Here is a 17,386-nt window from a genome sequence, read left to right as displayed (position 1 = left end):
AGAAATTAACCATGAAAAAGTAATTGTACCTCAGTGTAAAGTAAATTCTGCAAAGTGAAATGTGGACTAAAGACTTTATACCATAATATGACCAAAATATATAAATTTCTCCAGCAGCTTTTTCTGTTAATTTCTGAAGCAGAATTCAAACACTTACAATTTTCAACACTTTCATAACTGTATCAACATGCCATCTTTTATTTGGGGAATGTCTGAAAACAACAAAAGAAACAATAAAATATCAGATCTTTTTCCATCAATCCGGGAACGCCACCAACACTGTTGGATTAGAAAAATATCATTAAACTGGAAAAATTGAAACTTTATACATAATCTATATATTTGTTGGATATTTCCAGATTGGCATTTTAATTATTGTTCAATAGGAACATTACTGTTGCTTATTTCATCTACATACACCCAAAAGCTTAGAGTAGCAAAATTATTAATTTACATTTATTGTGAAACAGAAAACCCCTAGAAGCCTGCAATTACTTGGGAACTTAGTCCAGAATTGGAAAAAAATTTTTTTGGAGAGATAGGGTGGGGATGGGGGCACATGCAGGATTCTTTTTACCAAAAGAAGCTTTATTGAGGAAAAGAAACAATGACCCTCATATACAGGATTTCATCAAATTTTTTTTGTATATATACTATTTAATATTGTTTGAATTCAAAGAGCAGATGACTTTCTATTGTTCAATAACAAGACAAAAGATAACAACTTCAAATTTTATCATTGGTTTAACAGTTGTTTAGAGGCTATGTAGAAATTCTTACTACAAGTAGATTTAACCACAGAATAAATCTACAGACTACAAATAGCTCACAACTGTTGATGAAGTAATATTCCCCCCAGTTTATCTTATTTTCTCCCAAAAAATGAAAATGGAATTCAAAACAGTAATCTTTATAATTTACCAATTTGAAGTGTAACAATGCTTGGAGAAAACATTCTTAATAATGTGAATAAAGTCTATAAAATCATGAAATAAATGCAACACATAAAATATCCAACACACAGCCACACTAATTCCAATTCTACCCTGACATACTTGTAAATGATGGTACTTAGGTTGGAGGACAATTATGAAACAGAGATTGTTTGAGAGAAAACATTGCTAAATATACTCATGGGTATAAAGAGCTAATTCTTCTGTTTTAAATCAGTTACCTTATTTGTCAGCTTACACCAGAGGCTATAAGTATGTAGGGTTCTACAAAAGATATCTTACTTTTCTGTTGCAGTGACAATATTGGAGCAGACATCAGACTTGAACTCGGGGTCGCAGTTTTCCAGGAATGACAACAACTCTTTCATCATACCTCTGATGTTGTTGTTGTTGACCAGAGCAAATGATAGTTCCATTGCACGTCTGTAACAAAATACATCATTAATTAAAGTACTTATTATAAACTTGATCATTATGATAAAATTCTCCGTTTCCTAAACCTATGATCGTCAATGTAAGTTTTTCTTAAAGACAACAGTTAACAACTTCCTCATTACTTGCCCTACAGTATTTCATGCTACATACCATTAATCAACAGGAGTATGATTAATTGCCAATATTTTACACTTAGATTACGCATGCAAAATTCATGACAAAGGCCTGTCCTGCATTAGTAGCTGGCAAAACATTTTTAAGCCGATCATTTACTTCAGTCTTGAAGTAATCAAAAGTTCAAAAGAATTGTCGGTATACTCATAAAGTAGACTGCAACATCATTACATTTCATTTGCAAAATATTTTCGTTAATCAGCCAAAATGGCAATGGCACGGAAGTGCAAATCTTTTAAGATAATGTTAATAAGAATTTGCTTTTTTGTCAAGATTAAATTTCAAATACTGATACAACTGCCGGATCCACTAAATTAGTCCATGAATAATAAAGATTTTACAACATGGTTCATTCTAAAATGCCACGTTTCCAATATTAAGAAAATTCAAATCTAAATTTACACAAAAAACTTGTAAAGAACATGAAATCATCATCATTTAACAAATTTCCGAATCTGGTATGCTAGCAATCATAAATAAACTGTTTTAACACTTACTTTCTAATTGAGATGTCTGTATCTTTTAAACAGTCTACTATTGTTGTTCTGTGACGCTGCACCGCATTGTAGTCAGCACTCACCACCCGTAACAATGTGTTTAAAGCAACATACCTATACAAAACATCCAATGAAATTAGACACCCGGTAAATCATTAACATCACTGGTGGACTCATTTTAAAATTTTCCACACAAACAAATGTGCTATTTCAGTATTTAGAACAAAACTTGCGGACCACTTTAAACCATTATCAAGTAAATAGAAAAAAACTTGAAATTCTAAAGCTGAATCTGAATTTCCACAATTCCTTTGTAAAATTTAAATTTAATTTTTTTCCCAATATTATGGCGTTCAATATCCATACAAATGATCCTGTTTTCCTGGTTAGTGAATCTGAATGGTAGCAGTTGTAAAAGTAATTCTAACAGTTAATGGTACAGTATAAGCAAACCTTTATCTTGCAAACAGTTATTTCTTACCTAATATTTTTATCATTATTCAGTAGAAATCTTCCTAATATATTCACAGCTAATACCTGTAAAATAATAACAGTGATTTAATCATTGAAGTTTTTTGCTTTTGTTTTTGTTGGGTTTAAAGTCACTATGACACAATTCAGACCATATAGCAATTTTTTTTCTAGAATTTAATGGTGGGGGAAAGCCCCAAATGCCCCTCCCTGCATTGTTTCTGGTAAAGACAGACACCTCACAAGGCACTTTCAATTTAACTATTACATTACTACTGATGAACAGTCTGGACAATATCAAAGATACCTAAACAAACAGAAATATTGCATTTTGCTATAAAATCACCAAACTGTACATACATTACACAGACAAACAAGGCAAATGAATTTTGAAACTGGTAACATTAGAAATAGTTAACTCTAGAATGACTGCTGAAGAAAAATGATTTCAAAATCTCAGTACTGGCTCACAGAACTTTGTTGTTGAGTGTTGTCATCCAAAATTACCATGCCTGTATATGTGCTTTTTCTAAGCTTGTCAAGTATAGAAAATTATAATTATTCATTTTAGAACTACACTTACCCGCAATCCCGATTCTGACTTGATACCCATAATAGTGAGAACAATTTCATACAGAATTGCATGACCCACATTTTTACTGGTATCTGTATTTGTAGCGACCTGAAATATAACATTTAACAAGACTTAAAAACTAGAGTCTTTTGATGTAAAGTAAACATGAAAGAGTATACTAAAGATGTCTCTTTCTAGCCTGTGTACAGTAACTCTGATATAAGACACAAGGCACAATCTAGATAGACCATAATAACTTGTCAATTTGGTCTTTCACCTTCATGACTTTGACCATAGCTAAAAATTGTATTATTATGCAAGATTATTTGAAAATCATTCAAAACGGTAAAAAGATATATCATTACCTTCCAAGGAATTGGGAAGATATAAATATCTAATTCTCACTATATGCCCAGTGACTATAAAATAAGTAATTTTACAACAATTACTCAGGCAGCAGTTATTGAATCAAAATTTTAACGGTGTTTCCAATCCAATAACAAAGTTGGAAACTTCTAATGTAATTCTCAATCCTTATCTACTTACCTGCGCTAAAATGTCATTCATAGTTTCACTTGCTTCAGCATCGTTTTTACCCAGAATTCTCAACAGCCTCAAAATCTTCACCTGAAATGCATTTACGTAGAACTTTCAGTTTCTGTAGGTCTAAATTAACACTAAAAGCCCAGTTTATAAAATAGCTTTTCTTCTAGATTCAGTGACTGAGAAGGACAGAAAATTGCCCTTTCAAACAGGATTTTAGACATAGCCAACCACATGTAAACAAGCAAAACAGTAATAATATCATGACAGAAAAAGAACTGAACTGGCTGCCTTTACTTACCATAACTATTTCTAGCTAAATTATAAAATATAGTAAAAGCCCTGCTAAGCATACAAGAAAGCTAAACTTCTTTATTTCTTCTAGGTACAAAAAAAGAACATCCAGTAATCATTAATGTAACAGTTGTGCTATTATGTTTAAAAACTAGTTACAAATATTGTTCATATTTTGAATGCGATTACCTGTAAGAAAGGATCACTGACACCGGAAACATCATGTTCTGGAGAATACCCAGCCATGATCAGATTCTTCAAGATACGAACCAACTGTGGCACAGTCTGAAACAAAGTCATCATGTCTGTCATAAAATTCAGGAAAGTTCCCTTTTGAAGTATTAAGGGTTTGAAAAGAATTCTGAAAATAATATCTTCTTACAATCATATTACTATTTTTACTATTTTTAATAGCTTATATTTAAATTTAAACATGTACAAAAGTGTAAAATATGTGTACATAAGTAACACATGAGATTTTTATATTCCTATTTGTCAATAAATAAACCCCAAAACTAATAACTGTAACAAAATTTACGTAACATTACACATCAAAATGTTCCTCTTTAATACAAATGTTCATTTCTAACATTTCAAGATTTACAATACTTTCCCTAAAATGATTTTCTTACCTTTCTAAAGTGTGTCAGGGTATCGGGACTTTTCTCACACATTTCTGTGATCAAACATACTGCAGTCAATAGTACACCTGTAATAACAAGAGATCACAGAGTGATCTTGGCGCCCACCAATGTGCCATTTTTGAGTGTTCCAAATTTCCTGACTTACTGACTTGCTCAAGGTCAAATTTCATTTCAGTACACAACACTGTGCATGTGGTCCGAATTCGAAAGCTGTAGCTTGAGAAATGTGAAAGTAGGTCACTAGGTCAATGTCAAGGTAAAAGTTTGTTTAGGTACACAATCTTATGCATGTAGTCTAAATTTGAAGCCTGTAGCTACAGAAATGTGAAAGTAGGTCACTAGGTCAATCTTAAGGTCAAAGTTCATTTCAGTACACAAAGCTATGCAAGTGGTCCAAATTTGAAGGCTGTAGCTTGAGAAATGTAAAAGTAGGTCACTAGGTCAAAATCAATGTCAAATTTTATTTCGGAATACAAAACTTTGCATGTGGTCAACATTTGAAGCCTGTACTTCAAAAATGTGTAAAGTAGGTCACTAGGTCAATGTGAAGGTCTAAGTTTTTTTGGTACACAAAATATGATGTGGTCCAAATTTGAAGGCTGTAGCTTGAGAAATGTGAAAAGTAGGTCACTAGGTCAAAATCAATATCAAATTTCATTTTGAAACACGGAACTATGCATATGGTCCAAATCTGACGCCTGTTCTTCAAAAATGTTGAAAGTAGGTCATAGGTCAAAATCAAGGTCAAAGTTTTTTCAGTGCACAAAACTATGCAGGTGGTCCAAATTTGAGGCTGTAGCTACAGAAATGTGAAGTAGGTCACTAGGTCAAAATCAGGTCAACTCATGTCAAGGTTCATCTTGCCACTCAAAAATATACATGTGGTCCAAATTTGAAGGCTGTAGCTACAGAAATGTGAAAGTAGGTCACTAGGTCAAAATCAAGGTCAACTCATGTCTAGGTTCATCTTGCCACTCAAAAATACATATGTGGTCCAAATTTGAAGGCTGTAGCTTGAAAATGTAAAAGTAGGTCACTAGGTCAAAATCAAGGTCAAATTTTATTTCGGAATACAAAACTTTGCATGTGGTCCAAATTTGAAGCCTGTACCTTCAAAAATGTGAAAGTAGGTCACTAGGTCAATGTGAAGGTCTAAGTTTTTTTTTGGTACACAAAACTATGCATGTGGTCCAAATTTGAAGGCTGTAGCTTGAGAAATGTGAAAAGTAGGTCACTAGGTCAAAATCAATATCAAATTTCATTTTGAAACACGGAACTATGCATATGGTCCAAATCTGACGCCTGTACCTTCAAAAATGTGAAAGTAGGTCACTAGGTCAAAATCAAGGTCAAAGTTTTTTCCAGTGCACAAAACTATGCAGGTGGTCCAAATTTGAAGGCTGTAGCTACAGAAATGTGAAAGTAGGTCACTAGGTCAAAATCAAGGTCAACTCATGTCAAGGTTCATCTTGCCACTCAAAAATATACATGTGGTCCAAATTTGAAGGCTGTAGCTACAGAAATGTGAAAGTAGGTCACTAGGTCAAAATCAAGGTCAACTCATGTCTAGGTTCATCTTGCCACTCAAAAATACATATGTGGTCCAAATTTGAATGTTGTAGTTATTGACAAGAACATTGTAAAAGCTTTTCCCTAAATAAGTCTATAATGAACCATGTGACCCCCGGGGCGGGGCCATTTTTGACCCTAGGGGGATAATTTGAACAAACTTGGTAGAGAACCACTAGATGATGCTACATTACCAGTATCAAAGCCTTAGGCTTTGTGGTTTGGACAAGAAGATTTTCCAAGTTTTTCCCTATATAAGTCTATGTAAACCATATGACCCCCAGGGTGGGGTCATATTTGACCCTAGTGGTATAATTTGAACAATCTTAGTTGAAGACCACTAGATGATGTCACATACAAAATATCAAAGCCCTAGATCCTGTGGTTTTGGACAAGAGGTTATTCAAAGTTTTTCCCTATATAAGTCTATATAAACCATGTGACCCCCAGGGCGGGGCCATATTTGACCCCAGAGAAATAATTTGAATCATCTTGGTAGAGGACCACTAGATGATGCTTCAAACCAAATATCAAAGCCCTAGGCTCTGTGGTTTTGGACAAGAAGGTTTTCAAAGTTTTTCCCTATATAAATCTATGTAAAATATAGAAATAAACAAAGGGCCATAACTCACTCATAAATTTTTGAACCAGTCTGATTTTCAGGGGGACACAACTAGGGTACCAATACATCATTCTGACAAAGTTTGGTCAAAATCCCCCCAGTAGTTTCTGAGGAGATGCGATAATGAGAAATTGTTAACGGACGGATGGACGGACCACGGACGCAGAGTGATTTTAATAGCCCACCATCTGATGATGGTGGGCTAATAATAGACATTAATTAATATTTTGCATCCCTGATGTTCGTAGATGTTTCTAGAAATATTTTAAGTGACATACTTATTTCAGAAGAGGTATTTTCTTCAAACTGACAACTAGAATTAGAAATCTACGCATATATCAGCACTATATATTCCAATCAGATCATTTGCTATTAACTCAGGATTGGTGAAAAACCTTGCCAGACCAGAGTTGTGAGTTTTGAGAGTACGTAACGTATGAAGTTCAAGCCATCATAAGACCCCCAGTGAATTACTGCCTTTCTTTCCTAAAGGGAGGAATATTCTCACCGTGATTTTTCTCATTCAGTAATGCCCGTGTAGATGGAATATACATCTCCATCAAGTCTGGTACCTTTGTGATTATTCTGTATGCACACAATATTGCCTGAAAAAATGGTCACCTTTTTATCAACATTGTTTTACAGAAATTATATCCAGCAAACTGTCTCAGATTCTCATTAAGTCTTTAAAAGTTTAAGCTATATACTGATAACTTAATGTATATTGATACCTGCACTACCTAATTCCTTGCAACTAAGATAAAACTTTCACATATATGAACAGACTGATTCTATATAAATGTTGTAGCAAAATATTAAACCTGACTGGAAATCAGAATTACAATGCTTTGACAGGTAGGTAAGTGCTCTATGTTCTGATTTAAACATGCTAGCTATTTCCAGCCGTACATGAATACTCGTGAGGACAAAATACATAAATACCTTCTTCTTGATGTAAGCATTAGACGATTTGATCATTTTCTCCACTTCCCCAGCCAGATCCCGACTCATTTCAGCTGAGCATATCGAACCAAGTGTACACAGGGCAAGACTTACAATATACTGTGTCTGATGACCCAAGTCACTGTAACAGCAAAATTAACCTCTTTTTATTCTAATAAGAACCAACTGTTTTGCTACTATTTGACTGAAAGTCACACTAACATAGTTCAGGTCTTATGTCAATTGCTTCGCTTAACAATACATTATAATTCAGTAAATGTGGAGGGAGACATATGTGCCCCTCAAGGCATTAAATCAGGCACAGGCTAGCACCTTGGTAGAAACACCATGTGTTCGCAAGCTTGCCGGACGGCTTCTTTATTGATGACATAAGCAGGACCCAACCTCCAGGAAAAGAATGAGGCCCAAACAAGTCAGCAAGCTACCACAACTACTTAGCACGGAACCCCTCCCCTACACCATCAACATTTTGAACATACACTTACCATTTATATGAAACTGAACAATATGGCAAAATTATTAAAATGGCTTCCATCTTGGTAATTATTAGTGAATGTAAAGAAGTAATTTTAGAGCCAAATAGCTGTTTAACTTAGTATTATCATCCATCTGTAAATAATTTCACTACTTTGTTACGTAAAACAAACAGATAAGCTTATCCTGTGCCATTTAAAAAAATTCCCTGACTAATTCAATAAGAAGAATAACAACATTTCCCTGATTTCTTCCAGACTGAATTTGCAAGCACATGTCCAACAGTAAAATATTAAAGAGTATGTCGATAACCAATGACATTAAGCAAAATGTACTATTATTTCTCTTGTAAATGACTTACTTTTTCAGGGAGTTGGTCACAAGAAGATGGATGTCCTGTCTTTCATCCAATAACAACATTGCTCCAAGATAACCTATTCTCTTGTCTGTGAATTTTGGTGATGCTATCAACTTCAAACATTCCAGCTGTGAAAAAAATGGCGTAAATTTCAAAACATAAAGCTTCCTATTAGAAAATAGAATCACTAATCATATGCCAATATTTATATTCATACACTGATTAGAATTTTGGTTTCCTGAAACACATCACGACTGAATAAAAGAACTTTTTATCTTCTAAGCACTCAAATCACAGAGTTCAAAGTAACTGTCTGAAATTCACACTTGCAAATATATGTCTATGACAATTAAAATTTGGTTCCAGTACATATTTTCAACACAGGTACTCAGTGTTAATCTTGTTATGTATTTATTTCCAATAGAGTTAGTATACTCAACAAAAGAGCACTACTCAAGTTTCATAATATACTGACAAGGGGACGTGGATTTCCCCCTGCTGTAATGATTTGAAGCCCTGGCTATTTTATTTTCTCTGTAGTAAGTAAAGTTCTAAATAACAGAAACCCCCTACAGAGTACTCTACTTTGCAAATTCCATTTTCTGCTTCAAAAATTAATGAAACCCCTAACTCCTATAATACTTTATTCAGTATTTAAGTTTTGTTAAGCCACTATAAACATCTTCAAGTGAATGCCTATTGGTCACAAGAGCATTGTAGCTCACGTTGCCAACTGATATGTGATTTTAACCAAATCTTACATTTAATCTTTTTTGTTTATCATATATCATGTGTACATCCACACTTCATTTATAAACTTTTGGGAAGAAGGACTTTTTATCATACGGGTATTTTTTCACAATAAATTTCAATGATTTTATGAAACAGGTATATCAAGTATCACAGGTAAAATTACAATCAGGACAATAAACACGAAATTTTACCTGTCCAAAATGTGCAGGGTATCCCAGCATATGAATGTAAAGCAGCTTGGCAACATTTCTACATCTGTAAGTGTTGTCTGTTTCTCTGAACGAATCTCTTATCTGAGCACATTCCTTCTGTACCACACCCCTTTCGTCTGCCTGAGTCCGCGCTGACCTGATTTCACGAATCAGGTCACGTAGCCGCTTCGGAGTCGGCATGATGGATGACTGAAAAGGAAACACATTTACTGTTTTCAAAATCTGTAACAAAGTGTTTATCTCATTTATTTGTTGTCCAAGTTTACTTTTCATTAAAGATGGTCAATCACATTTAAGCAACATTTTATGACATTTTTCACCTTTAATATAGTCAGTGTTAAGAAATATATTAAAGGAACGAAAATACGCATTTAGAAAGTTAGATCGGATCCTTACTAATAATGTATGATTCACAGATCTTTTAAGACTCTGAAATTACCTTATCTTTAATTTAATATGATTTTTTTTTCAACATAATTTTTAGTTTTACACTCCCATTTGACATTACTGAGATAATTTCAACAATAGCAACCAAAATGCAAAACTTATGACTGTGTTTATTTACCATAAATACCAATCTATAACAAGCACCTTGACAGGGCTCGCGCTGTCAGTCGCCATTATCGCCATTTGCGATTATTTAATTAAATGGCGGATTTTTTTCATTTTGGTGACAGGAACTGGCAATTATTTTATCTAATAGCTGCATAAATAATTATGCGAAGTGAGACAGTAACCCGCAGTTAGCTAGTGTAGAAAAATCGATAAAGCGGACTGTTTATGACCTTGTGACTCGTGTATTTCAAACATGTGTCAACTATGCCAATAACACTGCTTAAGGCCGTAGGATTCAGACGACAACTAAACCGATTATAACCGGAATGCAATCTTACTAATCTAGCATTTAAATCACAATGAACTGGCAGGCTACTTTTTTATAACATTTTTAAACACCAACGCAAATTTTCTTCAACTCTATATTCGGAAGATGACAATTAAACCAATTTGTACCGCTGTTTCCTGATGAAAACCTAAACTGACGTCTATAATTACACAAGGCTTGTGTATAATGCGCATCCCTATTTTGAGCCTAAAATCTTGTGAAGAAATATATTTGGTTATCCCACAAGGAAAAATAAACTGAAAAACATGTAGAAATGTAACTGCTGGTCAAATTTACTTCAGCCAGCTGAAGTCTTGAGGAAGTATTGTAAACTGTTGTGAGTTTACAATGCATTCTGTGCCAAACTGTGCATTATACATGTACATCGGTCTTTATGGTATTTCCAATCTGTATTGGTTGCACAGCACAAAAATACAACTGCTCATGCAAATCTTCAACAAATATAATACAACAGGTGTAATAACTCTACATGTATCTCGGTGGGGAAACCAGAATAGGAAGATCACAAAAGTGAAAACCTTACTTCCATTAACATTAGAAAATGTTACATTATTCTTAAATTAAGTACCAAAATAAAGAAAATTTCCAGTGCTAATTACCAGTACTCTAAAAATTTAATCATGAAACCCTTGAAAAATATTTCGCAGTCTTTTTTTTTGTTAATATGGAAAGTGTCATTAAATAAGTACATGTAGCATGTTTTTAAAATCTAAGCAATTTGGTACTATTTTAAAAAGTTTTTTAACAAGAGGACCATGATGGTCCTGAATCGCTCACCTCTTCCCACATGACTCAGTTTTGAGTACGACGTCATTATTTGACATAGTGACCTAGTTTTTGAGCTCATGTGACCCAGTTTTGAACTTGACCTAGATATTATCAAGATAAAAATTCTGACCAATTTTCATAACGTCCCCTTAATGCAAAAAGGTACCAAGTGCCTTCTTTATTCATATGCTCATGGTACCTTTTTGCATTAAGGGGACGATAAAGATCCATCGAAAAATATGGTCTCTACAGAGGTCACAAAGTTTTACTATTATTTGACCTATTGACCTAGTTTTCGAAGGTATGTGACCCTGTTTTGAACTTTACCTAGATATCATCAAGGTGAACATTCTCACTAATTTTCATGAGAGAGGTCACAAGGTTTTTCTATTTTTATACCTACTGGCCTAGTTTTTGACCGCATGTGACCCAGTTTCGAAACTGACCTAGATATCATCAAGGTGAACATTCAGACCAATTTTCATGAAGATCCATTGAAAAATATGGCCTCTAGAGAGGTCAAAAGATTTTAATAATTTTAGACCTACTGACCTAGTTTTTGACCGCAGTTGACCCAGTTTCAAACTTGATCTAGATATCATCAAGATGAACATTCAGACCAATTTTCATACAGATCCCATGAAAAGTATGGCCTCTAGAGAGGTCACAAGGTTTTTTTATTATTTGACCTACTGACCTAGTTTTTTAAGGCACATGACCCAGTTTCAAACTTGACCTAGATATCATCAAGGTGAACATTCTGACCAATTTTAATGGAGATCCATTCACAAGTATGGCCTCTAGAGAGGTCACAAGGTTATTCTATTTTTAGACCTGCTGACCTAGTTTTTGTCCGCACAAGACCCTGTTTCGAACTTGACCTAGATATCATCAAGATGAACATTCAGAACAATTTTCATACAGATCCCATGAAAAATATGGCCTTTAGAGAGGTCACAAGGTTTTTCTATTATTTGACCTACTGACCTAGTTTTTGACGGCACGTGATCCACTTTCGAACTTGACCTAGATATCATCAAGATAAACATTCAGACCAACTTTCATACAGATCCCATGAAAAATATGGCCTCTAGAGAGGTCACAAGGTTTTTCTATTATTTGACCTACTGACCTAGTTTTTGAAGACACGTGACCCAGTTTCGAACTTGACCTAGATATCATCAAGGTGAACATTCTGACCAATTTTCATGAAGATATCATGAAATATATGGGCTCTAGAGAGGTTACGTTTTTCTATTTTTAGACCTACTGACCTAGTTTTTGACCGCACGTGACCCAGTTTCGACCTTGACCTAGATATCATCAAGAAGAACATTCAGACCAACTTTCATACAGATCCCATGAAAAATATGGCCTTTAGAGAGGTCACAAGGTTTTTCTATTATTTGACCTACTGACCTAGTTTTTGAAGGCACGTGACCCAGTTTCAAACTTGACCTAGATATCATCAAGGTGAACATTCTGACCAATTTTCATGAAGATCTGGTGAAATATATGGCCTCTAGAGAGGTCACAAGGTTTTTCTACTTTTAGACCTACTGACCTAGTTTTTGACCGCACGTGACCCAGTTTTTAACTTGACCTAGATATCATCAAGATGAACATTCAGACCAACTTTCATACAGATCCCATGAAAAATATGGCCTTTAGAGAGGTCACAAGGTTTTTCTATTATTTGACCTTCTGACCTAGTTTTTGATGGCACGTGACCCAGTTTCGAACTTGACCTAGATATCATCAAGTTGAACGTTCTGACCAATTTTCATGAAGATCTTGTGAAATATATGGCCTCTAGAGAGGTCACAAGGTTTTTCTATTTTTGGACCTACTGACCTAGTTTTTGATGGCACGTGACCCAGTTTCGAACTTGATCTAGATATCATCAAGGTGAACATTCTGACCAATTTTCATGAAGATCTTGTGAAATATATGGCCTCTAGAGAGGTCACAAGGTTTTTCTATTTTTAGACCTACTGACCTAGTTTTTGAAGGCACGTGACCCAGTTTCGAATTTGACCTAGATATCATCAAGATGAACATTCTGACTAACTTTCATAAAGATCCAATGAAAAATGTGACCTCTAGAGTGGTCACAAGCAAAAGTTTACGGATGGACGCACGCACGGACGGACGACGGACACCGCGCGATCACAAAAGCTCACCTTGTCACTTTGTGACAGGTGAGCTAAAAATAGGAGTAAGAATTATGTGGAATGAATATTCTAGGTAGAATTTTTCCAATGGTCAAAAGAATATATTTTTAGTTATGCTTTAATAAACACGACATCCTATTAATTATTAATCAAAGGCACAGATCCCTCCCAATTAACCTACATTACTGCCCCATGTAATACTATTAAAGTTCTCCAGTCAAATTTAATCAGACTACAAGTACAGTCAGCAGTCAGGGGTGTAAATGTTTTAAGTTATGTAACCTATTTCAGTTACTTTTTCAAGCATTTTATAACCTGTATTAGTTATAAAATATAGTTAACTCAGGTAAGTTATTCAAAAAGTCTTTTTGCTGTTCTCACAAAGTGACCTTTAAAGTGAAATTAGTAGCAAACAGTGGTTAATCAAATTCTCTTTTAGTCAGAGCATGACCTGATAAGCATAATGGGATATTAAGAGTTTTATAGCTTTAAAACCCTTGCGTAAAACTTTATCAGCCTTGCATCAAATTTTTACTGCATATCTGGAAAGATAAAAGGTCAAGGATTCAGGAAATAAGTGCATTAGTCTCATTCAAAATGAGGTATTGGCACAGGAGGGCTTTGTAATATTTTATGATAACTGAAACAAGTTATGAAAGTTTAAGCAATAACTCAAATGGGTTATAAACTGCGATAACTTGAAACAGTTACACCCCTGACTGGTCAGTATCAGAAACAAATGTCCGAGAAATTTAAACATTTGTTTTAAAAAAATGTCCTTTTTCTGTAATTGACTGTTGTGGGAGATTTGCTTCTAATGTATTATGATATGAGACTATTAGAATGAATGAAATTATGGTAGAACAGGACTTTTTCTACGGTCTTTGGGGAAAAAGGCCCCTGGTCAAATTGGGAATTTTTAATATGGAAAGTTGTCAAAACTGGGAAAAAAATATCAATAAATCAAGCAAACTGTGAATTTTAAACATTAAATCATAAAAGTTTGAAATATTTTATTCAAGTTTTACTTCGACGTTTAAATGAATTACAATTTTACAGTTTCCCTAGTGAAATTTAGGAAATTTTTTCCGTTTTCTCCGTATTTCTTCTCTCTTTGAGTTGATCAAACATTGTACTTGTATAGACTTTCCATACATAAAGACCCACTTATTGTGATGGTTCAAAAAATATAAACCCAACATGACCCCATAGTTATGTTTTAAATGGTTTTTTGTCATTTGGCCTGATTTAAATTTTTGTAAGTTAATAAATTCGTGAAAGTTTTTGAAAAAATCAAAGGGTTAATTTAATCCAAAATTCCTACCCATGTAAGAAAAACAAGAGATCCATGAAGCCCAAGTTAAATCGCTCATCCTTACAAACAAGATTTTGGATAATCCAAATGACCAAAAATTCATCCAAGATATTTACATCTAAAATAATGGGCAAAACTGTGGACCTCTTAAGTGTTAACAACTTTTCCTTTGATCTGACCCGGTGACCTAGTTTTTAACCCCAATGACCCAATATCGAACTTGACCTAAAGATTTATAGAGTAACATTCTGACTCAAGTTTCATGAAGATTGGTCAAAATTGTGCCTCTAGAGTGTTAAAGCTTTTCTTTGATCTGACCAGTGGCCTAGTTTTTGAACCCCTGACCCAATTCTGAACTCATCCAAGATATTGAAACATTCTGGCCAAGTTTCATTAAGATATGGCCAAAAATGTGCATCTAGAGTGTTAACAAGCTTTTCTTTGATTTGAACAGTGTGACCTAGTTTTTGACCCCTCCCCATGAACCCCAGATTATAATGGGACTTTGAAGTTCATCATGTAGTAAATTTACAGTCAAAGTTGTCGATGAAAGACACAGTCCAAAAGCATTGGGTGGCCATCTACAAGGTTCACAAAAAGGGTATTTCGTTGATTGAACTGGGCCATCGGTAGACCTAAGTTTTAATGACCCAAGATGACCCAGATCATCAAATTCACCAAGAATTAATTCAGGGTAACAATCTGACTAGTTCATTAAAATGCGTCAAAAATATGACCCAAGCAGTTTTAACAAGTTTTTAATTCGGGATTTGACCTGCATCTGGTGGACCTAGTTTTTAACCCCGAGAATGATTCCACAATATCGAAGTCTTGGAGACCCAGAAAAAAGATTTTAAAGTAAAGGGGGGATAACAATCTGCCAAGTTTGGCAGTAAGATTGGGTTTAAATTGACCTCTAGAGTGTTAAATCTAAGCTTTTAATTTGATTTTGCACAATCCCAGTTAACCAAGGGGATATTTGGACCTCAGATGGACCCAATATCGAAGACACATCCAACGATTATTTTGAGAAAAGCGAAACATTCCAATTTCCAACAAAAGGGATATTTCCAATGTAAGATATGGGCTACCCAGATTGGTAGACCTCTAAAAAGTGTTAAACAATGCTTTTTTTGTATTTGACGCCTTAACCAATTTTCTAAGTCCCAAAACGGCACCCAATAATCGAAACTCGTCCAATATTTTATAATGAGGGTTAAACATTCTGCAAGTTTTAATAAATTGGTCAAAATTTTTAAGCTAAAAGTGTTAACAGTCAAGTATGGTTGACCATGATTGGAATGATTAGACACAGACACAATGGTTAAATCAACCAAAAGGTACTCACCTTACAAATTTCTAGCCCCAGGTGAGCCTAACAAGAGCTGTCAAGGACATGCTGCTATCGAACTATTTATACGAGCCATGGAAGTTCAAACTGCTGCATATTGGAGGAAAATTACCAAACTGTCCATGCTAACTAAATATGTGTTTGATGACTCCAATTTTTTGATAAAAAAGAATAATTACAACTATATGCCTCATGTCTGATGTCAAAAATAATCAACTTCAAAGTATAGAATAAGTAGAAGTAAAAAATAAAATGTATCAAAACACTTTATAAGTATATCCTAAGCAAAAAGGGGCATAATTCATTAAATATTGGTGCCAGAGTTATGCACCTTGTGCCATATGGTGTGGGTGATGATGTTGAACAACTATTTTAAGTTTGAATCAAATCCATTCAGTAATAACAGAGACAGAGTGAAAGTGCATCAAAACTTTAACCTAAAATTTTAAGTAAAAAGAGGGAATAATTAATGAAAAACTGGTGCCAGAGTTATGCACCTTGCACCATATGGTGTGGGTGATGATGCTGAACAACTATTTTAAGTTTGAATCAAATCCATTCAGTAATAACAGAGACAGAGTGAAAGTGCATCAAAACTTTAACCTAAAATTCTAAGTAAAAAGGGGAAATAATTCATGAAAGATTGGTCCCAGAGTTATGCACCTTATGTTGTATGATAAGGGTAATGATGTTGAACAATGTTTAAGTTTGAATCAGATCCATTCAGTAATAACAGAGATAGAGTGAAAGTGCATAAAACTTTAACCTGAAATTCTAAGTAAAAAGGGGAATAATTCATGAAAAATTGTGCCAGAGTTATGCATCTTGTGTCATATGATGTGGGTGATGATGCTGAACAACTATTATAAGTTTGAATCAAATTCATTCAGTAATAACAGAGGTAGAGTGAAAGTGCACCAAAACTTTAACCTGAAATTCTAAGTAAAAAGGGGGAATAATTCATGAAAAAATGGAGCCAGAGTTATGCACCTTGTGTCATATGATGTGGGTGATGATGTTGAACAACTATTTTAAGTTTGAATCAAGTCCATTCAGTAATAACAGAGATAGAGAGAAAGTGCATCAAAACTTTAACCTGAAAATCTAAGTGAAAAGGTGGGATAATTCATGAAATATTGGTGCCAGAGTTATGGCCCTTATGTCACATGATGTGGATGATGATGAGGAATAAGTATTTTAAGTTTGAATCAAATCCATCAAGTATTTACAGAGGTAAGTTGAAAAAAGAGAAAGTGCACCAAAACTTTAACCAAGGTGGGGACGCGGAAAGACGCCGACGCCGGGGCGAGTAGGATAGCTCTCCTTATACTTCGTAGA

The 17,386-nt window shown here is 34.4% G+C and overlaps 1 protein-coding gene across 8 annotated transcripts in view; it reads right to left on the bottom strand.

Annotated features, from left to right (window-relative positions):
• The window catches only part of LOC123549419 (AP-1 complex subunit gamma-1-like), a 51,982-nt gene that overhangs the window by 16,298 nt on the left and 18,298 nt on the right, over positions 1–17,386 (bottom strand). For all 8 annotated transcript variants that reach the window (XM_053545389.1, XM_053545391.1, XM_053545387.1 and 5 more), the window contains exons 2-13: positions 9,516–9,725; positions 8,575–8,699; positions 7,719–7,860; positions 7,285–7,381; positions 4,574–4,650; positions 4,131–4,226; positions 3,651–3,731; positions 3,114–3,212; positions 2,541–2,596; positions 2,060–2,173; positions 1,236–1,376; positions 158–212 (exon numbers count right to left, since the gene is read on the bottom strand). In XM_053545389.1, the coding sequence (XP_053401364.1) occupies positions 158–212; positions 1,236–1,376; positions 2,060–2,173; positions 2,541–2,596; positions 3,114–3,212; positions 3,651–3,731; positions 4,131–4,226; positions 4,574–4,650; positions 7,285–7,381; positions 7,719–7,860; positions 8,575–8,699; positions 9,516–9,725 (1,293 nt within the window). The remainder of the gene's footprint in view (positions 1–157; positions 213–1,235; positions 1,377–2,059; positions 2,174–2,540; positions 2,597–3,113; positions 3,213–3,650; positions 3,732–4,130; positions 4,227–4,573; positions 4,651–7,284; positions 7,382–7,718; positions 7,861–8,574; positions 8,700–9,515; positions 9,726–17,386) is intronic.

Source organism: Mercenaria mercenaria, chromosome 6 (assembly GCF_021730395.1).
Source record: "Mercenaria mercenaria strain notata chromosome 6, MADL_Memer_1, whole genome shotgun sequence".
Lineage (NCBI taxonomy): Eukaryota > Metazoa > Mollusca > Bivalvia > Venerida > Veneridae > Mercenaria > Mercenaria mercenaria.
This window is presented reverse-complemented; position numbering and strand designations above follow the sequence as displayed.